General features: G+C 41.0%; 1 protein-coding gene across 1 annotated transcript in view; it reads right to left on the minus strand.

Moving 5' to 3' along the window:
• LOC307234379 (CUB and sushi domain-containing protein 3-like) overlaps positions 1-26,301 on the minus strand; it is a gene marked incomplete at both ends in the record, with an annotated part of 277,445 nt that overhangs the window by 181,075 nt on the left and 70,069 nt on the right. The window contains one exon of the mRNA XM_080006075.1: positions 10,760-11,009. Coding sequence (XP_079862201.1) covers positions 10,760-11,009 — 250 coding nt within the window. The remainder of the gene's footprint in view (positions 1-10,759; positions 11,010-26,301) is intronic.

Here is a 26,301-nt window from a genome sequence, read left to right on the forward strand (position 1 = left end):
AAAGTGTGGTCCTCTGATATAAGGGTTTCCTTCCAGTTAAACATTTTATTACCTGAAAGAATTCCAAAGGGAAAAGGGATGGTTTGTGTCAGGGAAAGCTTCCAGGCAGCTACATGGCAGCTACAACTCAGACACAACTTGTGCTTTTCCTTGAAATGCACATGATGAATTTCTAATTTTACAAACATATGAAGGAATTAGAAGAAAAAAGGGCATTGAGGGTAACCACCCTCGATCTGTATGAGCCCGTCACACAAGGTGTAAATGTTAGGTTAGGATGTAACACTGCACTGCTGAGATCACCATTAATGGCGAAGCAGGCAGGTTGCACGGATAGGGCACAGAACCCCGACGCGCTTTGCAGAGGTCAGGGCGATAAGCAGTGCTGTCATAGAAGACAGCATCTTCAACAGGATCTAAGACATAGGTTCTAAGGGCGCCATACAGGACGCATCTAAAACCAGTTACAGTTCACACTGAGGAGCAACCGTGCATGTCCAGCTCTGCGTTGTCGCAGCCATATTAAGACTAACCACCGGACCTTTAGCGAAACCCTCATGACAGGCCAAAGTCGCTGCCGCGTACACTCTAATGGTGGCCCGCATGTGATGCTCGTCCATTAGAGACTGCAGGAATTCCAATATAGGAACAACACTGCAGCACAAGGGGTCGACCTCACTGTTGATGCACCACCGTTCAAAATCGTTACATTTGGAGGCGTAGAGACAAGAAGTAGACCATGTGCAAGAGCCCACAATGGTTGAGATCACAGCCTGTGACAGTTCATGCTGTTCAAGCCTACGCCTTTCAGGGGCCAGGCAAACAAAGGACATCCCAGGACTGGTAATGAGGTTACAGAGCCCCCGGCCTGCAACAGTGCACCGCGACACAATTTTCAAGACGCTGAGAAGAGTCTAGTTGACTTCCTTGGTTTTTATAGGATATGCTGCTCCAATCTGATTGGATGAAGCGGGTGCAAGTGATGAATTTCAGTGATTTATATCAATAGCAGCATAGCCACTAAGGGGCAGAGCATCCTAAAATAGAAAAACTCTTTGAAAGAACTTTACTCCAGTGCATTAGGCGGGCATTCTAAGCACACAATATAACTCAGATCATCTCCAATACAATTCTGTACATTTTAGGTTTAAATGATTGGTTGGCCATATTCCAACTCAAACCTTATTAAAATGTTTGTTCCCATCAATTATAACCTCGCTGAACACTTTCCTGTTGCACTCGGCTGCAGCTTCTCACTGTGCTTAATACAGCCCAATGGGGCATACATTTAAGTTATGCCAGAAAAGTTAAGCTGTAGTTTAGTTATACCGGGGGAAAAAAAAGCTTCTAAACCATTTTATCAGGTTTATCAGGGCTTTATTTACACTTTTGCACTTCCGAAAATCACCATTTTTGGCTACATCCCCCCTAACAAGACTAGAAACAGGAAGTTATATCACTTCCTACAGGCAACCTACTGTAGCCAATGTTACAATTTAGATTTACTGGGGCCATTACAAAAAGCATTTTTAAAATAAAATGTGATGTTTCTGTTATTCAAAAAATAATATTTAACTTTTTTTAGGCTTAAACAAATTGGACTGGATTTAAGCACGGTGAGAAGATGCAGCAAAGTGGTAATTTTTTCAGTAGTAGTGTTGTGATATTAACAGCTACAAAATGATGGGAAACAACATTTTAATAAGGCCTGGGTTGAAAAATGGTGAAGCTATTCTTTAAAAACAAGCTAAGCCAACAAGAAAAAGGCCTATACTGTATACTATATGTTTGAATATTGACCATTTGAGAGCCAGAAGATAGGTTGCTTTGGAAGGTGACGCATTACCGTATTCTCTAATGGACAATAATGTAAATTGTGTGTTTTTGTAAACCTTGTTTCATGAGCTTATCCCCCTTCAAAATGTTAATGTTAAAGGTAAGATTTTGCTCAGCAGTAAAATGACTACAATGCCTACATAAAAACACTTCTATTTACTTCCCCTAGCTCTATTTGATGTAAATGTGTGTAAAACTAATAACGTACTTGCAGATATTGGACTTCCCAGACTTAAACTAAATAAATAAAGACAACAACATTAAGTGAGTGCGTTTTGGTGCAGCAATGTGGTCTACTGTCTTTTTCCCCTTTCTGCCTCGGGGCATATGAAGTGACAAACGATGACTAAGTCCAATTGGAAAAATGGATTCCTCACAAAATTCAATGCCATTTTATCTTCGCAAACCTAATCTGGCAGCCTATTTGGTCTCTCGTACAGTAGATATGCAATATTGCTTTTCGGAGATTACTTCTTGGCACACATGCGATGGCTTTTATGTGTTTGGCCTCATCCAAGTCTATGCTCCCCCCCAAATTTCATCGATTAAGACGTCTAAAAGACGAATAGTTGTTTTGGATAAAAGTTCTCAATGAGGCATACAGTGCATTTGTTTCTAATGTCATTCTATCATTTCACATTTACCTAAAATACATGACGCATTTTCTTCAGCTCCTCAGTATTTGAGGATTCCAACAATGATTCCATTGAATTAATTTGAAAAGGTAATTACAATGAAGAGTGGTCTACTTGTCTTGAGTCCCCTTATGCCTGGAGTAGCACACTTGCCCTTTGACAACCACAGTGGAACAACTCATTTAAAGTGGAAATATTCAATTCAACTCAACAACTAGTAAATCCAATCAATTGGTGCCTTATGACTATTACAATTTTGAAGTTGCTTTACACCGCATAGAAAGAACCACAAAGTGACATGAGACACGAGCAATAGATTTTTTTTCTATCTTCTTTACATTTAGTTTATTTTTCGGTTTAATTTTCTGGTTGGTTCGTGTAATTGGTTGGTTCGCAGGTTTATTGTATTGTTATTGTGAACGATCGTTCTGGCTCAGGGCCAGGGAATGAGGAAGAGGAGGCAGGCGGAGGCGAAACAGCGCCAGTTGCCGTGTTTATTCACAGGTCTCTCGAACAAAAGGTGGCTCGTTGGTCGAAAAAGAAACTGCGGGCTCGCAGGCCCATATATATATAAATAGTTCTGGGATATCCGGGTATCTCCAGCTGTCCATGCTGGTTCGTGTCCCTCTGGCTGCTTTGCCGACACGCGCGTCCTCCTCCGGGGACACACAAACACACAAACCACCACAGTTATTTTTTAGGTCTATTGTACATGGCAAAATATCTCCTCGTTAATGATAAAGTATAAAGTATTTTTTTTCTATTGATTGTTTATCATTAGGTTTACTGTTTATTGCCAAAAAAAATGTTTTTTTTAGGTTTATTCTTTGGGTTTATTGTCAATTGTTAGGTTTATTGTATTTTTTCATATTTTAAATTCACATTTTATTCTAAATTATTTTGTGTCGTTATTATATATAATAATTAAAGTCATGCTTGTAGCTATAAAAATGCAGCTTACTATTCATATTTTAATGCAATTTAAATGAATGTTGAATTCACTCTAAAACGTATTTTCATTCATAGTTGGGTAACTTTACAGAAACCGGCTATGAAGCATCATATTCATCTCCAAGCAGGTTTGACAATGGGTTATTTGTCATTATGGATATATTTATGGATATTGTTATGCAGCTTTGAGAGAAAGCGCATCTATAAAGGTGTGTTTCCAGGAGTAATCAATGATCTGTTAACTGAGAGTGATCAATTGCTGATCACCTGGTTTACACTGGCAGTTGAAGCCCTTCTTTTATTATAAATTTTTCATATGTAATTATAAAAGTCATTATCTAGAGCGGCAATATAACTGGACCAACCGTCTACCATGTCCATGTGAATGCAGCATTATTCCTAGTTTTATTGCATATTAACCCATCTGTTTTCTACTTAGATTCTTGACTTATAACATTATTAGCCCGATTGGAACCCAGATCTTTGGGGAAACTGAACAAATCAGAACATCCTTGTAATAGGTGCTTAAGCATGTCATTTAAACATGTTTATTGCACTAGATTCCAGGGAGGAGTTGAGTTACACATTCGGGCGAATGCAATGATTTTTTTACTTTTTACTTAAAAGCATGTGCCAGAGGAGAGACCACAGCACACAAAAAATTGAAACAATAAACATGGAGGCTGTCACATGAAATGCTACTTTACATGAGAAGCAATAAGTGTGCAGCAGGTTTTGCAGGCCCTATAAAAAAACACAGAAAACTGAATGATATATACTGTACATTGGTGTGGTATTGATTTTCTAGATGTACATTTTTATTAGATCTATTTGTATTATTTAGCAGAAGGAGATGGCACCACAGTTGACGGCATATACTCTATTCACGTACAGTACCTGGGCACTGGCCTTGGCTTCCATGCATGTCAGATGCTACGCACAGCACATTAGCGTAGCCTCCACAAACGTACTGAGTGACAATTTATTCAGATGGGGATGTAAAAAGGTTGAGCCCCACTGTTCGATATACACCGATCAGCCCCAACATTAAAACCAGTGACGGGTGAAGTGAATAACATTGATCATCTTGTTCCAGTGGGACCGGTCAAGGGGTGGGATAAATGAGGCAGCAAGTGAACAGTCAGTTCTTGAAGTTGATGTGTTGGAAGCAGGAAAAAATGAGCAAGCGTAAGGATCTGAGTGATTTGACAAGGGCCAAATTGTGATGGCTAAACGACTGGATCAGAGCATCTCCAAAACAACAGGTCTTGTGGGGTGTTCCCAGTATGCAGTGGTTTGTACCCACCAAAACTTGGCCAAGGAAGGACAACCGGTGAACCGGCAACAGGGTCATGGGCGGCCAAGGCTCATTGATGCACGTGTGGAGTGAAAAGTAGCCTGTCTGATCTGATCCCACAGAAGATCTACTGTAGCACAAATTGCTGAAAAAGTCCTTCCGGGCCCCTGGGTGGCGGCTTGCTGTTGGTGTGGGTTGGGGTGTGGAGGGTGGCTGTCGGCCTTTGCTCCCGCTGCGTGGCTTCTCTGCAGTGTGTCGCGGGTGCCGGGGGTGGTGGAGGGCCCACATATCTGGCGGCCTGCTAGCATCAACGGGGGGTGGGGGCTGACATCCAGGTGAGCACACTCGGCTGTGTGGATGGGCGCTCGGGGCTAGTGGCTGGATGGGGCGTCTGGTCGGCTGTGGTGGGGCGGGCCTCGCCCTTGGGGTGCGGGTGGGCGTGGGGGCCCCGCTGGACGGTGTGTCGGACAGTCGGCTTGGGACCTGGCTCCGGGCCTGCGGTAGCACGGAAAAGGCCACGGGCGCCAGGAAGAGGCCACAGTAAGAGGCCATGTGCTGAATTGCTGAATAGACTTAATTAACTCTGTTTTTCGATACATGCTGTCTTCTGATGTTTATGTTTTTCCATGTATTCCAATTGTTGTTTGGTTCCATGTTTATTTGTTTAACCAGTGGAGATTCTCCCCTCTTGGAGTAGCGATTCGTTGTTTATAGACCATATCATGGTAAGATAGTTCTTCAAAGAGTGGGACTGATGGTGGTTCTATGTAACAAAAAACTGTGCTCTTTCTACCAGAGGACAGAGTTATTGCAGCAGCTCTTGATGATTAATGAATTAATAAAGAGTTGCATTGCAAGTTGAGAACTCCACTTGCAGACTAACTCTGTCCTGGATGCAATGGCATACAAATACTCTGTGTTGTATGCCCAGCATGCTGACAGCACAGGTTAAAAAAAATAAAAATAAAAAATCACACACACACACACACACACACACACACACACACACACACACACACACACACACACACACACACACACACACACACACACACACAGGATTAGTTCACTGATAACTGTAAATAAATAAAATGATATTTGAATATAATGTAGTTTTTGGTGATGTAGGAAGTTGCATCATACATATACACACAGTACCAGTAAAATGTTCGGATACACCTACTCATTCAAGGGATTTTCTTTATTTTTGCTATTTTCTTCTATTGCAGAATAATAGTGAAGACACCAAAACAATGAAATAACATAATATGAAATTATGTAGTAACCAAAAAAGTGTTTAGATTTTATATTCCTCCAATCCCCCTTTGCCTTGAGCCTCGATGACAGCTTTGCAGAGTCTTGGCATTCTCTTAACCAGCTTCATTCCATATGTGTTATTTCATAGTTTGCATGTCTTCACTAGTATTCTACAATGTAGAAAATATTAGTGTGTATATCATCTTTTAAAATAAAATTTTATTCAGATTTGCCCTTTACATTGAACTTATAGGTGCAAGCTTGACAAGGTTTTACAATTCTGATGGGTTTTGATGAGGCTAAGGATTGCCAGGACAGAATGCTGAGTCTGACTGACTTTAAGGTCCCCTGGCTGTCAATCACCATGAGGCAGCGCTACACATCAAGGTGTGAATTGATGGCTCTGTGTCTCTTCCTGCAGCCAGTGCAATATGTTAGGACGGCTGAACACTGCGGCGTACAACAGCCTTGTAGGTGCTCGGAAAAACTCATAAAAAGGGTGTGGAGAAAGTGCCGGCGATTTTATGGGCGGAGGAGAGTTACAGCGCCTGCCCTGCATATATTAGCTTTGTTTGTCGCGTTGTCAGGACGCAAAGCCTTTTCTCTGAACTCGGGGGGTCCCACGTGACTCCACCTGACAATCAGTCAGGGAGATCTCCGCAGCATGTGACGATCAGTGATGTGCGGTGACTGGCTTTGGCGTTTCAAAGCATCGAAAAAATGAAAATGATTCGTTTTGACAGAAACGGAGGCTTCGCTCATCAAAAAATTTCCGCCGCCGTGAATCAATACCGTTAAGGGTTGTACTTGTAAATAATACATTGTTACCAAGACACGTCAGTGGTATTGTGTCAAACCCTCCATACAGAGCTAATTTAGTGTGAAAGTGTGGAAAATATTTGAATGTGTCACAACTTTCTGTCACAAAATATGTATCTTTAAATGGCTAATTATATTGTAATTGGTCTTTATAAGAACGAATGAAAGCATTACCAAAATAACACTCAGTGCATCCCTTTTGAGTGTATCAATATTCTGAGTCACATCGTAATGGAAGACGCATCCGTGGGAAATAATATGGTAAAAATATTAGGTATATTGTTATGAAACAGATGAAAAGGTCCACTCAAAACCCCAAAGTCCAGATAGTGATGGTTGCTGCACTTGAATGATATTTTTTAGATTCCATACAATTCATCTTACTTTATTGTTATTAACAAATAGTGTTGTGAAGGACATGGAAGCCCAGAGGGGAATGATGAAAAAACGTTAATAAAATGTTTTAACTGAGAGGCTAGAACACTTAAGTCATCTGTTACCGAAAACTTTGATTGCAACAAACTTGGACATACAGTAGGCCAAAAAAGTAACTTATTTTACTTATTTCCCTTACCCCTGTGGGATTCCGTAGAAAGCTATTTTATTTTGAATGTTACTTATATCAGGGTTTTGCAAAAACACAAACAAAAAAACATGATGTGAAGGTAAGGTTTCTTTATGCTTTAGAGCAGAAGTGTCAAACTCAATCAAAGAGGGGCCAAAAAAAAAAAACTGGGTCCAAGTTGCGGGTCAAACAGAGTTGATATTTATTGAAAATAAGAACATGTTTTTTCAGATGTATTATTACAAATTAACTTAACTTAACTTCTCCAAAGGCACCTTAGAGAACTCAGAACAAATCAAGCTTATAGATTTAACAATGTAATGAGATCAAATTCCAAATATAAGACCACTGAGTCATTTCTCGTGAAAATATTTTTGGTAGTAATAATAATAACGCATTTTATTTTTGATAGTCTTGAAAGTGTGCAAATATTTCAGGCATAACTATTAACAGTATTCCTTGTGATTACAGGAGGAAAATGGAAAAACATTTAAGTACATTTTGCCAGATGCTTGGCATCTTTTCTTAGTTGCAAGTTCATCAATGTCTGGAGTCAGGCAATGGGCTGTGGCAATTCTCAGGATGGAATGAAATTGTCCGTCACTGAGACCACTCCTGTGTGACACAATGTTACCTGGTGTATAATGCAGTGGTAAACTGTCAGCTCACCTGCGCAATTTTCCTCCTGCATCTTATCCCGCAATCTGCCCACTAATCCACTCTTTCTACTGCACATTGCAGGTGCTCCATCTGTTGTCAGTCCTACCAGTTTGTCCCAAGGCAGCTTCATTTAATTTACACAATTAGATACTTCTTCAAATAAGGTATTTTCCCGCGGTTGTGCCGTGCATTGATTGAATTCCCAAAAGTTTCTCTGTAACGCATAAGTCAGAGTCCACTCCACGGATGAAGATTGACAGCTGGGCAGTATGTGTTGTGTCGCCGCTCTCATCCACAGCAAGGGAATATGCAATGAAGTATTTTTCTTTTTCCATCAGCTGATTTTGTATATTAGTAGCAAGCTCACATGTCCGGTCAGCAACAGTGTTTCTTCTAAGGCTTACATTTAAAAATGCTTGCTTTTTGTCAGGACACACAACTTCGCACACTTTACTCATGCGTCGCTTCACAAACTCTCCCTCAGTAAATGGCCGGGCCGATTTAGCTATTTCTTCTGCCACAAAAAATGTAGCTTTAACGGCAGCCTCACTTTGAGATCTTGCTTTTTTGAACATCGCCTGCTGTGACACCTCTTTAACTCTAAGCTTCTGCTTCTGTGTGTCCACCTCCTTGTACCCATCCCCGTGTTTCGTTTCATAGTGTCGTCTTATGTTGTATTTTTTAATTATGGCCACAACAGCGTGAACAGATACTCCATCCCTCCCATCTGTCTTGAAAGCCCCTGTTTTCAAAGTCCACCTTTCGTTTGGTCATTATTGGTAGGGCTAGATTTAGCTTAAAGTTGAACCAAAGTGACAGGATGAGCGTGAGACTGATGAGTTTGTCAATTAAGGGGCTTGCCGCCGTTGATTCACGTCTCAACCAATAGCTGGCATCAAAGCGCCAGCTATTGCAGAGCAGTCTGGGATTTGTAGTGTTAATGCTGTGCGTGCTTTATAACCGCCAATTCTGATAGACAAAGTATTATCTCCTGGGCAGGATACAATTGTCCAGCGGGCTTTGAGTTTGACACGTCTGCTTTTGAGGTCGAAGAGGACACAGCCGTGGGCGGTCGGTGAAAGGGTTAATTTGGAAAATTTTCATAAGTAGGCAGCAGCGGTTACCCGGGGACCCGTCCGAGCGCGTCAAAGTCATCCCGAATCAGCGGCCGTCACTCTCCTCCCCAGCCGTGTCAACACGCCGCACTTAACAGTCATCGCCACGCACGCCAGCGCCCGCCTTTTGACTCTTTCACTTCTAGCCTTCTGTCTGACAGACTCCTGCTCCCTCGCTCGCTCTCCCCTCCACTTCTCCAGGTCCCCGGCAGCGACATTCAGGGACAGCGGCGCTCATCGCTGCGGCGATTGATTAGCGCTTTTTAAAAGTGGTTCTAATTATTGGGTGGCAGGATGACCTAAACCTGGAGGATGGCGGCACGTGGAGCGACGGGTGACCTCGGCCTCGAGGTTGGGGGTCAAACCCATTTTGTGTCTTTTGCGCTTCTCCGGGCTGGGGTGGGGGGTGTTTTACATCAAGCCAAAACAAAGGCCGTAAAATCTCCTATCACATGCCCCCATAATTCTTTCTTTTAATAAAAAACAGTTTAGTTTTTAGCTTACCAACACTGCAGATAAAGGATAGGGTTGAAAGCTTTGTCTGTTTTTGGAGATTGTTCTCGCCGCGTGAATGAAAAAGATTTGTTTTTAATTCCCGTCTCTTCCTTTGATTCAGATATTGCGTGGGTGAGCGACGGACGAATTCCGGTGAGCGATGGACCAGAGAGTCGGAATAATCGTTTGTCTCTGTGTTGTGAATGGAATTCTCAAAGGAGTCATTTAATTCTCACAATTATATATTTTGTTGTAGTGTAAAACGTCACATTCCATATGAATTATGACCATGTCTTGACCTTTTTCCATATTAATTTAATCCTCAGTAGTTATTTTCACTCTGCAATTCAAAGATTCACTCACTCCATCCCTCTCACTTCCTCGCTCTTGGCTCACCCACACACTGAATCTCAACTTAAGCGGGTGGTTGGGCTTGTGAGTCGTAGATGCCGGCTCTTGTTGTACACAAATCGAGACTCAGTGAATGCCCCTGTGCCTGGCTGGAGTTACTGAGCCACAAACAAAACAAACAACCAAAGTGTGGGAGTCTCTGCCCACAGGTAGGGGTTTACGGAGGGAGACAGAGTCTAACCGGCCGTGGTTTCAAAAAATTTTTTTATTATAACATTGAACAAAAAAGCTCGCTGGCCACAAGTATAAATAATAAAGAATGATGATTTTGAGCGCAGGAGTAAATGGTGTTTGCCTGTGCGATCCCCTCTGCAAGACAGACAGACACTAAGAAAGCTCCCTGCGCCTGCACGGCTCCGATTGGTCCGACTCGGGGCAGCTTGGTGGCCGCGGGAAAGGGAGCCATGCGGCCGTCTGCAGCCGCGGCTTGACCACGCACCCTTGGTCCGCCACACAAAGCGAGCAAAACTAACGAACGGTTGAAACGAACGGTCGAAACGAACGGTCGAAACGAACGGTCGAAACGTACGAACGAAACAAATGACAAACAAACAAACAATTATTTTGCCGGAGTGACTCCCGACTCTTGAGACATAAAAGATTAGCTGGCTTGCGTCACTGTGATGCCTATAATTAGTGGTACAGAAAGCCACAGGATGTTTTGATAGTTGATCGTATCCATCCCCTCCCCGCACTCATCCCCACGACTCAAACTCACCAGATGGTGGGTGGTTCCGAGCCCTCCACCTCCAGGTAATCCGACTTCTCGTCCATCTGGAAGTCGGTGAACACCAGCGAGATGGTATCTCCCGGGTCGGCCAGGACGGTCCACTTACACTCCCCACTGCCGGGCCCCCCTCCGCCGCCGACGGTGCCTGCTCCGGAGGGGTCGCCGCCGCTGCTGAGGAAATCAGGGCTGTTGATGAGCCCGCTAGAGCCCCTCAGGGTGCCGCCACACGTATCCTCGGCTGTCAATCAACAGAAAGAAATGGGGGCAGGGGGGAGAATCGGAGGAGACACGTTTACTCTGGGTCATCGGATAACACCGGATAACGCCTGCATTGTTGGGGAAAGGGGGTTATTTGGTGCGCGTGTGGTTGACTCCCTAAGAGACGGTAAGCGGTGGCAACAATTCAAATCAAAAATCTGATTTTACCAACAAACCAAACATTTTTTAAACCATTTCTCATGTAATCGCTGCACTGACGGAAAACTTGTGAGACAACGTTCATTACAAACCAAAATTGTTCATCTCTATTGTTGTGATAGGAAAAAGAAGAATAGACGTATGAAGCTCCCCCCCGTGTCTTGGCCCTCCCTTCTCCCACCAAACCTCCCTTAGTCACAGCAATTTATCAGTTTGTCCTCCAATCTCCCATATGTTTGGGGAAACAAACAAACATGGATAAACAATGCTTAGAATTCTGTGAAATTGTATATTTTTCCCCACCCGATGTGGGCCGTGCAGCACTCTGGTGTAATGAGATATCTCTCTCTCTCTCTCTCTCTCTCTCTCTCTCTCTCTCTCTCTCCTATTTATTTGCCTTCCAATCTATCGTATGACTGTTAGTCGCTGTCCCCCTATCTTTCTTTCTCTCCTGGTTTGTTTCAAAACATTGTAATGACGGCAGCGCTTCCACAGTTTTCACATCATTTAGAGCTAATGTCTGACACTTGGCTCTGCCAGTCAAAACCTTTGATGGCTCAACGCTCCACTCAGGGGCTGTCAAAGCTGCCATCCACATCTACGAAGAGGCTTGGAACAATGCCCCAATGCTGCATTACACAACCGATCAGGAGACCGGGAAGTGGGCGTACGAAATTCACAAAGGGGGGGCTGGGAGAGAGGAAATGGTTAATAACGTCCAATGTCCACATGCATATAATTTTTACCGGGGGCATAATTGAATTCTTAAGGCTGGACAAAGGAGGAGGGGCTTTTATTTTGTGGATACAAGTCACCTTGTAACTTAAGTGCGTGTGAAGAAAAATATATTGTAATATGATGTATTTTTCTTCACAGGCACTTCAGTTCTTCTAAGGTTTTCAGGTACAATTTTGGCTATGGGCTCCAATTACAGAAGCACAACAGAGACTGACAGCGTGAGCCATATCGCCTTTATAACCTTAACTGATAATGGGGCATTGAAAGGTGTTCTTGTGACTGTTGGGGGTTAGAATGAGAGCAAGCGGGAAAAATAAGGTTTGGGTTGAAGAGAAGGGGGAAAAAAAAAAGAGGACTCATTCAAAGCTACAGCGAGAAGTGCTTTTTAACAGAAAGACACTGAAGACAGTAGAGAAAGAGGGAGAGCTAGAATTAAAGAAATGACCAGACAGATAAAAAATAATTGGCAGAAGATGTTAAATGGACAAAAGAAACAGTAAGGAATTTAAAAAATGCTGAGGCAGAGGACCTATGTTTATAAACTACTACTATATTCACTACTACTATCACAATGTCAGTATTTTCGCTACTATTTTACAATATTAAAAATGTATTTTACTATACTGTTATACATATATTCTAATATTACATGTACCTACACAATGTAACATCACTTGCAAAGCACGTTGACTGCTCCGCAGATCACCCCTAAAACACCTTTGACATTCCATACTGCAGTTAACTTATGTCAGAAAATAACTAACTGAATTAGGAATGAAAATCTAAAAAGAGACACAAACACAAAGATAAAATAAAATAAATAAAATAGGCTGATTCACCAAAAAGAAGTTGCAAATAGAAAAAGAGGGAAATCTAAGAAGGGTCCCGGCTGTGGCACTCTTCTAGAAACGAATTACATCTCACTGTGTCCCCCAAAACGATCTTTTCCACCTTCTTCAACTAAGCCTTTCCCTCACACCTCTTCATTTGCATCGGAGCTCTCCCATATGGATCCTGTCTTCTGCTCCTTCAGCATGTGCAACGTGTGAACATTAAATATATAAATCCTGGTGCACTGAGGGAGGGGCAGCTTCTGAGGCCAGGGTCGCGAACGCCCCTGCTTTGCCACTCCAAAGCCATTGGTCTCTCTCCCAGAGAAAACAGCCACATGGTCACAACGATGGTCATTCTTAAGTCATCTGTTGCCAAAGAAAGAATACACCTCTGCATTATGGCTCTGCCCTAAATTAAAAATAAAATTGCTCTAGCAGGTGCGCACACACACACACACACACACACACACACACACACACGCACACACACACACACACACACACACACACACACACACACACACACACACACACACACACACACACAAATAGAATGTTGATAGCTACTGGTCAAAAATCTCCCCAGTCACAGGCATTAATATGGAGTTGGTTCCATTATGCTGCTACACAAGCCGCCGTTCTTCAGGGAAGGCTTTCCCATAGATGTTGGAACCTTGCTGGACAGATTTGATTCCATTCTTCAGATCAAGATGGCAGCATGGCAGTCCATGTCAGTGTTAAGTGTCGTCTGTTTATACTAACAAGTCTTTTATTCTTTTAACATTCATACTGAAGTAAAGCAAAGTATGTAAAAAAAGTAAAAAAAACATGGTACCATCACAGCTGCACTGAGGGTGGTAAATTATAATTCTGCTGCATTTGACAAGAAGAACATTGTGCATTACTCTTTATTGATGATGATGATCCAAAGCTTTCGACACAGTTGACCGTGATGTTTTAGAACTTAGGGGTGAATTCACAAAAGGATTGCGCTGCTTTTGCGGCCGCTAAACTGGCTCAAATAACAGAAAAAGCAACTTATTCCAAAGCCCCTGGAAAGGGTGAAATGCACCCCGAACTGCCCTGCCATGCAAATAGCATCTCGGTGCTCCAGTGGTATTTGCACATATTTAAATTAGGTATTGAGAAAATGAGCCTTGTTGAAAAAAACATCCAATTCATATACACCGTCACTAATAGCTACACACAGCTGGAGTGAAGCTATAACCATCTGTAGAGAGCTGGTGGTAATTGCATGGAGCAAAAAAAGGCAGGCACAGGGGGCAAAGTGGGTGTCCTGAGGGAGACTCGGGTCCCCACCCCGGGGACACACACAGGCGGAAAGGGACCGTGTTTTCCCAGGGGGTTGGCATAAATAACCCCCCCACCCAATCCTCACGTCGAACAATTTTGATTATTTTTAAATCCCAATTGCTGGTAAGGGGGTGGGGGGGGGGGGGGGGCTTGCTGGTACTCGTCAGGATTTTGCATGGCACCGGCACAGAACCCCAAAGGATTTCCTTACACTTTTACATTTTCATTAAACACGTTATTCAACAAAATAACTACTGTCCCACAATTATTGTACGTTTTATATTTATTTAAGATTGATAATTCGTAAAACAGGCAAGCATACAGTGGCTAGATGCTTTATGGGCATTTATGGGACACTAAGACCGCCAGCAATTCATGGTGCAATTAGCGGCCGCAATCCATTCAAGCAGGCGCTTGGTTCTAACTTCCTTTGTGATAAGGCTCAGTGCATAAAGGGGTGTTCCACAGGGCTCTGTATTAGGTCCATTTGTATTCACAATTTATATAAATAATCTGGGTCAAAATGTGTCAGGTGCAAATTTTCATTTTCACTTTTCACTGTTATATACTGCTGTGCGTCAACTTTTGTACAAGCCATGGAATATTTGTAAAATGCCTTTCTTGTTGTGCAAAATACCCTACTTCAACTGAAACTTGCTCTAAAAAAAGATAAGACCAAACATTTGTTGTTTACCAGCTCTAGGAATAGGCCACAAAATACCCCTTCGGTTATATAAGCCATGTGTGCAGTACCTGGGAAAAAGCTGAGGCTAAAGCTGTTTTTTTTTAATCTTCAAAATAAGTTGTTTTTCCTTTAATGTGAAAAAGCGACTTGTTACCGCCACTTTTTTTTTCCATGAATTAATCAATGAATTAATTTTGTTTAATGTTTTTAAATCCCAAATAAAAGAATTAGAGGCATATTCCTTAAGATGTCAATGTTTTTAATTTACCGGATTACAGAAATGACAGCTAGAAATGTATATTTTGAAATGTGAGTTCCCTATGCTTGTTTTTTTGTTTTCTTTTGTCTCCTTATGTGTTTTCTGTCTGTAACTACAGCATGTGTTTTTATTTTCTGCTGCTGCCTGTCTTGGCCAGGTCTTGCTCAAATAAGAGATTCTTAATCTCAATAGGACTCTCCTGGTTAAATAAAGGTTAAATAAAATAAAAATAAATAAAGATCTTTAGCGGGTTGCCCTGCATTTCTGACGATCAGATTTGTCTATTGACCGCCAGCTGGTGAAGGAGGATTCATTGCTCCCAGACAGAGGAGTCATGGCCATTAAATCTGGGGGGCGGGGGGCACATGCCCCACCAGTTTTTGATATTCGGAATTGTTTTTATTTTTTTTTATTTTATTACTTATTATTTTTTATAATATGTAGTTATGATCATTTTATATTATGAGTCAAACATATTCATGTAATTATGTCATAGATCATACCTCAAAGTCACACACACCGTTTCGCTATGGTATTGGTTTCTTCCAAAAGTTGCAGGATGAAATCGGTTTGCAACTCCGCTTATTAAACGCAAATCTGGACTTTTTTTTTTAAGTCCCTTGAAAAAAATGACGGGTCATGGTTTGTGTTTTTTCGCGCTTGTTTTAATAAATATGGTTGCTTGTTAGGAAAATGGGACATTGTGACTTTGTGTATCTACATTTATGGTTACTATTTTCCCCAATACAATTGATTGACACTTTGTGCAAACAGGCTCACAATAATATCAGTGCTGATGATGATAAGCTCTTCACCGCTCCCCACCGACCATATGCAGTGATATGAGGCTTAAATGCAACGGATTCGCCATGACAACTGACCTCATGAAGCTCCTCACAGAAAGCCTAACATGTTCCAACCCTGCTGCCCTTGTGAGGCCTGTTTAGTAAGGTCTGTTCTGCCCAGCTGAGCTGTTTCACTTCACACTTCCCAAGCCTTTCTCAAGGTACATTTTCAGTCAGAAATTTCGATGATAGTCATTCCACGGTTATCTTGTTTCATCGGGACTCTTGCCTTCTGACCTGTGATTAGCTACGCTCATCATGACGCGAATACAGAAACGGATTTATCGGTGTGATTCTATTGTTGCACACATAATAACTAACATGCTTTGGATGACAGTGTCAGCTAAAAATATTAAATATGTACGATGGAAGTATCGAGGAAGTGACAGGGTGGCTGACATAGTTAGAAAGGAATAAAGGGGGGCAAATAAACAAGGGTGGTGCGACAAAGAAAAAAACCTTGTCAAGACGACGAGGAGAGAGGAAGAAGAAGAAGAAGCACATCTTGTCCAATCAAGTTCAACAAATTCAAATTGGTAATAGATTCAAAAACCTCTCCCGGTCCATTGTTGTCAGAGTGTGACCCCCCCCCCCCCCCCACACACATAAATTTTCTAAACAACGTTGCAAAGTGCTTTCAGACAACCCAAAAAATTACTAAGTTCAACATATAATATCAAAAGTTGAAGCATAAAAAGCTACATTCAAAACTCAGGCCTCAAATAAAATAGGAACGCATAAATAAATAAAAACAAAAGAAAACCAGAATGAAGCAGGGACAAAAGATGAATATATGAAAGAGAGTGAAATCACACCATGAAAATGTAATTTTTTTAAGGAATGGTCGGTGATGCCGATCATACGTGCACATACACATGTACACACACACACACACACACACACACACACACACACACACACCAAATGGGCAAACCGACCAACATGAACAAAACCACATGCCGATCATTGCTCACTCGCTTCTTTCACATGACAAATTACTAATTTAAAAAATCATAGTCAGAGCTGACTAATGATTGTCAGTCACAGTCAGAGTCTCACAGTCAGAAAACATAAATAAATAAATAAATAAAAAAATAAAAAAATAAGTAAATAAGTAAATAAATAACTAAATAAATAAATAAATAAACAAACAAATAAATAGATAAATAAGAATTTAGAGGCAGAAATGTAAATTGGAAAAAAAACATTTAGTTGAGAAGAAGAAACTGAAATTGAAAAACAGAAGAGCGGCGGATGTTTTCGGAGAGGGAGCCTTGAGGACCGACCGTCTATGAATTATAATTCAAGTGACAAACACTTTGGACGTGGGATGTATTCGAGGCCAAATTCACAAGAAGCAAACAATTTAAGGCAAGAGGTGGGACTGGCAGAGCCGTCGTCCATGTCACTTCACTCAATGGACAAATCTCGCCGGCACAACAGTGTCTTCGTCAAATACACACAAATCTCATTGGAAAGGGATTGACTGTTGATCTCTTACATATAGTATAGTATGTAAGGTCTGTTATGAGGGTGTAATGATAATTATGCATCATTTATTACTAGTGATATTCTGCAAAAGAAAGAGCTTGTTCAAAGGCACAACATCTATTGGGTTTGTGACATCCCCATTGGGAGAAGCTCTAACCTTCGGCAATTTTAGAGGCAATCCCTAATTGTGTAATCTCATTCTCTGCACACCCTGATGAAAACACTCGTCGCAAATTAAATTATTTCCATTTAAAATGTACCGAGGTCTCTTTGAGCGGAGAGGGCTGCGATGGAAGGTATCGGTTTTCAGCAATTGCATATGGATTTTAAAAGTGACGGCTTATTTCTATATAATTTCATTGCACGATGGTCAGGAGCAAAATGCTACAAAGCCCCCAATTGAAATTCGTAATTGTGCCATCAAATTAGTAATTTGTTCTCTTGAGGCGCGAGTTTGTAATCCATTCTCCAAAATAAATAATCGGTGCTCTCAAAATACTAATGTGGCCTCAAATAAATCATTATTTTCATTAAGATTTGATGTCTCAGAGCCTGGCAGAATCCCTGGCTAACTCTTAATGTCGAAAACATTAAAAGTTAAGGTGGCAATGACTCTGGCTTTTTGTCTTGTTTTGAGTCCTAATTTATGGGGAATTCATTCAGTAATCCAAGGGCTTAAATTCGAGGGGTTCGGGGGAACAAATGAGTCATTTGGGGGCACCAATTAGTAACGACTCAAAACATAAGCCGACGTCATCAGCCCGATAATTACATTATCACAAAACAAGCAAACAAGCGCAACTAATTTGAGTCTACCAATTAGTTATTGGATACAACGGATTCCTACACTAATTGGCCAGCACAATAAATAAATAAAAACATTCTCCCTTTATCCTGGGGTTCTGTACAAAGCAAGTGCCACTACTGTGGGAATGCTTTGCCTTACTCAATCATTTTTTTTGGACATAAGCGACCATTAAACTTTTTGCATCTCGCAGGTAGTCAGTTTCACCACGGTAACTAGGTTTCTGAAAACAGCTTGTGGTATTGAGTCATTTGAACTTTCAACTGTGTCCAGTGGAGTCCGAAGTACAAGATGGTGCCGTTGACATCCACGCTGTCAACAGGACTGCAACTCTTCTGGGCTGGATTTAATAGGATGCAATGTTGCATCTCCTGGACAGTGAGCTGGAGCTAGAGATTATTCTCTTTAAAAAAAAAGTTGTTAAACTTTCGCATGTTTTCAACATACACTCTAACATTTTCCCTTTAGCTTGTATTTACAATTAATGGACCTTCAAGGCAATGACAATTATATACAGTGACAGTTAACAAAATAAAAAAGTGTTTAAGTACAGCTCAATGGTCCTAAAGATAACATTTTTTTTTAATTTCATTTTGACCAATCTAGATTTTTCTATGCCCTGTTTGGTGCAATCAAATAGCATGTTAGGATGATGAGTGCGGAAGTGAAATGCATTCACTCGAGAAAAACAAAATTGCCCTGTTTTTTTCAGAATTAACAAGATAAGTTTTCATGAAAAAAAACAATTGCTCTATTTTTCAGAATTAATGAGATACGTTTTCTTGAAAAAGACAATTCTGCCCTGAGAGCAGAGCAGACACCAAACAGAGCAGGATTGGGATCCTGCGAGATGCTCTCATTCCTACAGAGACGGAATGCATTTCAGATACATTATCCTATATCTGTGAAGCATGCCATATTGGTTCAACTGATCCTGGAGAAACACTGCAATGTCCAGCAGATCAGAATGGGCTTTTCTGTCTGAACAACTGCAAAGTCCTGAGGTGCCCGCGCAAAGTCGACAACCTTATCACAATGCCGTCTATATTTCTTAAAGACACAAGTATCTCCCACTGTTTCAGAGCTGTCAGAGCAGATTTATTCTTTCATGAAAACGTATGTTGTTAATTCGGAAAAACAGCACAATTATTTTCTTCCGTAGATATTCCTCATTTGAATATTACTTAACAAGGGACAGATTTCTCAAACGCAATCAGCCCAAATATCTGCAGGGTGTCTGCGAAGGCCCTGATGGAGTTGTGTGATTTACCCAATTAAGATTCACTGTGCAAGGAAAACTGCTATCCCACTGTACAGCAGCTTGAAGGATCACAAGCACCGAAAAACCCAATTGGAGTCTATCAAATGAGAATCATACTTTATTTTAAAACTGTGGGAAAAGCTTTTTTTTTTTTCAATTAAATATTTACTAAATAGAAATTACGAGTGTCATCCATTGAATTCGGTTTGAAGTCCAGACTTTGAAGTCTAGCACTATGTAACTTTTGGTATTTGGTGGGATTTTCTTTTATCTGAGAAATGTGAATCTTATCGGTCACATTTCAATAACAGTTTATGTACAAACGCAGATTTAATGTATACCTAGGTTACAGTGCCCCTTGCACAGACCTCGTCACTACCCGGAGCCAGCGAGCACTCAGCCCCCGACTCCAGGGGAGCCACGGATTTGCATCGTGCCATTAACCGGCACATGGCAGATGGTTTTTCTTTCATGGTTAATCATTTCAATTGAAATGGGTCATACCATACCTCTAAACCCAACAAAAGCCATGCATCCTCTGCAGGAAATTTCTACAGGAACTAGGAACCTTTGAAGGAACTCAGTGCATTTCCACCACGGGGACCAGGGTCTTCATTAGTTTCCAGGGACAAAGTCCACGCAACCAAAAAGTCACTGCTCAGGGGTAGTACTTTTCAAAAGTCCAGGAACTTTTGGGGGTGGGGCTTGCAGCACTAAACATTTATGATTGGTCGAGTAATCGCAGCATTTAGCATGTAACCACAAACAGACTATGTTCAGTTTGTTTTTTATTCTAAAAATGTTAGGTTTCTACAAAAAACACAGTAAATACAAGAACAGTAGAATAAAATAGATAAAGAAAGGCAAGCAAAGAAACAACCACTATCACTTTGGTTGTCTTTCTTCGTCCATTTTATCCTTCTTGTTGGTGTATAGTCTTCTGCATTACCTCCACCTACTGGACTGGAGGAGTTGCATAGTCGCGTGCAAACATGACGTTTTAAAACAGACGTCACATTTTTATACATCAATGGACTCATTTGCATAATCTTCACGGGTCTTTAGCCCGTGGTGGAAATGGGCAAAAACGGGCTGAAGGAACCTATTAGTTCCTGGAAAAAAAAGTTCCTGGGACTAAAAGTTCCCGGTACTTTGAGTGGAAGCTTAAGATAAATCTTCTGTAAGAGAAATTTCCAAAGGACCAGCTGAGGGCGCAAAAAAAGAAAAAGAAAAGAAAAAAGCACAAGCCGTTACAAATTAACAAACCTCAGCGAGTGCACATATCTGGCAACCAAGGCTCGAATGAATTTTCTGTTTCGCCTTTGTGAAGACCTTCATCGAGTCCCAACTTTCCGAAAATAATTAACCATAGATTTTCCCAATGATTTCCATTAAAGGCAGGGCCAAAATTGCAGCATCTATTATTATTTCTAACATCAATTAACTTTACTCAACATGTATATTGTTCTGTCTCTGAAAATAACCTCTGCATAGAAGGTAGAAATTGATATTGATATTTTTGTTCTTGAGAGCAATCTCTCAGTCATTTGTTTATATTGATACTCTTGATTTCACCATACACTCATATATATCAAATTGGGAAGCCCCGCCCACCCAGTGAGCTGACCTTGCTCTACATTGTACCTGGCTAACTAGCTATTAGGGTTAGGCCCCTTCCACTCAGTTCTTGAGATGATTGAGGATTGTTATGGATACTTATGGATAAGTATAGAAAGCATACTGTCATTTACAAATAATACGAAAAATACTAGTTTTATCGTGCCTTGTTTAGGGTAAAAAGTTCAGAAAAAAGACTGAAGAGACTGCAATGTTTTCTTTTGTCTTTTTTTTGACCACTTCTCACAAGCAACACATAAGTGGAGAAAACCTGGTGAAAGTGGGGATTCTGAAAATGTCAAACGACACCACAAGTCACGTACGGAAGTGGAACTGTAACAGAGATTTTATGAACTTGATGACAGATTCTGGTGGTGCGTAAAAGAAAAACCTCTCTTCTAAATTAAGCCATAACTTATGTCGAAATGACAGACTTGTGTCTTGAAAGGGGCTGAAAGGGAAATGCAGACTCCATGATTGTCACAAGGTTTACTATTGACAATAAATATTAATTATTTAAAATTAAATTATTTAACTTCACAAAATGAGAATTCAGACCTCTAACGGAGTTTGTGTTGAAAAAAGTCAGGGGCAAGACAGTTTAAGTGCTAAACAAAGACAAAGATGAATGTATAGCAAAATGGCAAAGAAGACTTAAGTCTGCAGAGTGGTTAATATTGTGCATTAAATTTAGCCGACGCAGAAGGCTTTGGAGGTGGCAGGAACACCAACCGCTCCACCCCGCTGCTCAGGCCTGTGTCCAGTGCGTTTAAACAGCCCAGTGCGCAGGTTAGGCCCTTAAGTGGGCTATTGGAATGAAAAAAAATGTTGAATCTCTCATTTGCATGACATTCATTAACCAGCGGCGCTTCTCGAGGGTGCAGAGGAGAGATTTGTACCACCGTGTCGGCCAATAACAAGCTCACTTATATGTCAGTTCTGTCTGACAAGAAGCTGTGCTCTTGTCATCCCACAGATCGCAAACAGTACAGAGGTATTGCTGCAGTTCTTGATGATTAATGAATGAATAAAAAGTGGAATTGCAGGTTGAGAAGTTGAACTCAACAAATACTCGCATGCTCGTTATATGTCGTATGCCCAGCATACTGACAGTACAGGTAAAGAAATACAATTAAAAGAAAAAACAAATAAGTCGTTAATTATTCGACTGGGGCAGTCAATGAAAGCGCTGAGGAAAAATGAAAAAAAATGGATGCGGATGGATGGTGGGTGTACTGTAGTTATTATGCTACAGAAGTGCTTCTAAAGGTTTCTCAGTAGTCTCTTTGAGAGGCTTTCATACATGATAATTCACCCAGCAGTGCTCTGCTCGGCGTGGTTCAGAGAACTGCGTTAAGGGGAATGCATCACAGGTCGAGCAATTTCAAAAGGCTGTATCTACAGTATATACAGTAATGCCTCATAGCATCTGTATATGCCTGCATATAAACTGCCATCGAACAGCTTTTGGGGTATGCTTCTCTAAAGCAATTTAGGGACTGAAAAGGGGCGCTAAAGGCGATGCAATGTGTTTCTAAGCGAATCATTAGGGTATGCTATGGATTTTTCAGGAAAAAAAAAAGGAGAATGGGATCCGTCTCTTTCCAAAGCTAGAGTTAAAATACCAAGAAGATGGTGGTGGTAAGGATTAGAACTGCTTTAGCAGAGCTCATTTACATCCCTAGCATCAGCAACCTAATGCTACTTGAGGAGGGATTACGGCGCTGTCCCCTTGACTTTGATCAGATACACAACACTTGTCTTTCGACTCGAAAATTCACCCTGAAGGGGAGAGCTGAAGCAACCCGTGTAGAATTTTCTACACTACGTGAGGTTTTTTTTTTTTTTTTTTTTTTTTTTTTCCTTCGCCTATTGTAGTAATCCCCATGCTGATGCAAAGCCAGAAACTGCGTTCATAGTGAGTTCGTAATTTTTCTCAGCGTCAAGTCATGTTATGTCGGTCGGGAGGAATGTTTGAGATTTGGCAAATTGGCGCCACCACAGACATAAAATTCGTATTGCGTCAGATGGGCATATTCATTCCCACAGGGTGCTCGCTGTAGTTGCCAATGTTTTCACAGAGCCGGGACTGAAATCAGATTATCAGAGAAACGGTGCCCTTTATTATTTACCATGAAAAGCAGGAGCATCGCAGTGCTGCAGAAGGGTTCGGGATTATGTAGATGTTAGGTTTGTGAATAACAATTTTGTAATAAAAAGCCTCTTTCAGCCCTATCCCCAACACACTGTCCCTAAAAAGGAAGGAAACACAATCCTAGATGCAGAGGTTAGCAAAATGGCTGCCTAATGGCTCCCAAATATGGGGTATTTTTTTTTCAATGTGGGGTCTCGCAATATAACACAAAACAGTGAAATGTACAGGTTGTGCACTGTAATACATTACATTTGATATTGCGTCGAGTGTGCATTACGATCAGAAAAATGGACAGAACAGTGCAGCGTTGACAAGGAAGGTTGTTTTACTGTTGTGAAAATTCCCAAAACTTATGTTGCCATTGCCACCAAGCGAAAGTAATCAGACTAGTGTAAATATAAAACTATAAATACTAACTATAAAACTTCACTTGCATCTACACAAAGAGGGCCAATTCACAAAGAAGCGATTGTGTGGATGGGTTAGGGGTTTCGCTCGATTTATTTTATTTATTTATTCATTCATTCATTCATTCATTCATTCATTCATTCATTTATAATATTTTGTTAGTCCCTTTGGGGTAAATGAATCCTCTGCATTTGACCCATCCTATACCTGGGAGCAGTGGGCAGCCGCAGTGCAGCGCTCAGGGACCAACTCCAGCTCTTTTTCCAGTGCCTTGGTCAGAGGCACCGAAAGGAGTATTAACCCCTAACATACTTTACAACATGTCTTTTGTTTGGAAAAGGAGTAAATTAAATACATCTGAAACACACTGTTCATTTGTTTTATTTGTAGAAACGGATGGAGAGTCTACCTTTCGCATTTATGCCACTCTACACTTAATCAGTCTTAAATAAAATATAAAACATGCAATCATTTTGGGACAGTAGTTATTATGATTTAAAGTGTTTAATGAAAATGTAAAACTGTAAGGAAATCCTTGGGGGTGCTGCACCGGTGCCGTGCCAAATCCTGACGAGGCTATAGCACCAGTAAGACCTCCCTTCGCGCCGATTTTTCCGTGCAGTTAGCACCAACTCTCTGCAGAGGGTTAATGATTTTCCCTCTAACTGTGTGTGGCTATTAGTGCCGGTGTTTGTGAATTGGATGTTTTTTTTACAACAACGCTCATTTGTATAGAAAGGGACCAATTTTACATAAAATGTATAAATAATACCTAATTTAAATACTTGCAAAAAGCACTGGCGCACCGAGACGCTATTTGCATGGCAACGCAGTTAGGGGTGCATTTCACCCTATGCAGGTGTTTTGTGAATTACATGCTTTTTGTGTTATTTGTGCAGGTCTAGCGGCTGCAAAAGCAACACAATCCTTTTGTGAATTCCCCTCTCAGTGTTTAACTATGTTTTCTTGGCTATCATTTTGCATTAATAATGTTGCATTAATCTGCTTGTAGTACTTATACTAATATTTATGTATTGTTGTAATTTAGTTAGGCCCTTTTCCTTTCTCAATCCATAAATTAAAGCCATTTTAGTTGTTAATTAGGAGCAAATCTGAACCATTGAGCTTGGCTAATAATGGAATTTCAGCATCTGTGTGATGACTAACTGGCAGTGGTGGAAAGTAAAGTAGTATTTTTTGTACTTAATAATTGTAATTAAGTTCATTTTGTTTCTTTGCAACTACTCCACTACATTTTAAAGCAAATATCTGTCCTTTTTATTCCACTACTTTTCTAAACACGCCATTTTTTCTTTTTCGTTTTTTTTTTATCAAGATTTGTATTTATAATGAAAGCAAGACGAACCAATCCACCGAATCAATCAAAATGCGTAGAACTTCAGGTATTTTTTACAAGGACACCGCCTATTCTATTTAATTGTAAATTGTACTCAGGATACCACAAAGAACAAACAAAGTGAACAAAGGAATTGGGGAAAGAAAACACAAATGTCTTTCGACCTTGTTGGCGTGGTAACCTTCCACTTCAACTTTCACAGCGGTTGCGGTGTTTTCTCTTTTCACTTGTCTAGTTAATTAGTTACACTCAAGGCCACCTATTAAGCGCCGGCTAAGTTTGCCTATTGGGTTGTTATTGTGATTCATTTAGCCGCATTCTGGCTTGGCCAGCGTAAGCTTGTACTTAGTGCCAAGCAGCCACTGGCAAGGTGACAAGTGAAATTTCAATCTTCAGATCTGTGACAGCGGAACTCAAAAACTCCATCCTGATCCTTGTAGATCATTAGCAACTGGTGTTGAGACCAGTCATTCTCGTAAATATGAGCAGGTCACGCAAAGGGAGCGAGGGTTTATTTTCATTTTCTTTCCCCTCAGGCCTAATTTCCTTGAGCTGTTAGACAGGGGCCGGCAACAAGAGTGACAGTGTATCAATACACCATATTCTCATGTTTCCACACTGCCCCTGCCCGCTGTCTCGCTGCCCAGTTTAATGAATGTCCAGAGACAATCTCGATGGAAGGAATAGAAATGGGCTCTTGGGAGAGGCCGTAACAACTCATGATTAGAACAGTCATTAATTCTGCATCGCCTACCCCCTCGGCATGTCAGTCTTCGTCTTCCTTCGGCGTCACTTTGGTTTGTCTTTCCCTTTCGCTTGAACCTTCATTACAGCTGGCACAATCAGTGTGCAAAACGTGCATACAATTTCATCAGAAGATGTATTTTTAAGCAAATGCCACAAACATAGTGTCGTATCTCAGTGGCTACATTTGTAGACCTGACAAACTTCAGATTCCAACCATGTTAACAGAGATTGTCCAAAGTTATTAGTGATATATAAAAAGGACGTAAGCGCATCCTGTTAGACCGAAGGCACATGTGCATTTACAGGAGCACAAATTGCACCTCCTCATCAAAGCAACGGCTTCGGTACGGTTACAAGAATGACACATTGAAGAAGAAAAAAGATACATTTGAGTGAAAGTCTTGAATAAATGAACTAAAATAAAAATTTCCAATAGCAGCGCATTTGTCGACGTTATCCACAAACCACACAAAATTAATGGAAATAAACGGTGGTGCAGGGAGCCAGGATAGACAAATTGACAAAAAAAAAAAAAAAAAAACAGCGCACCAAAGCTCACAAGTTTGTCAAAAATTGGTTCTCAAGGCAGTGTTTGATT

The sequence above is a fragment of the Zeus faber genome, assembly GCF_960531495.2.
Source record: "Zeus faber genome assembly, chromosome: 8".
NCBI classification, from domain to species: Eukaryota; Metazoa; Chordata; class Actinopteri; order Zeiformes; family Zeidae; genus Zeus; species Zeus faber.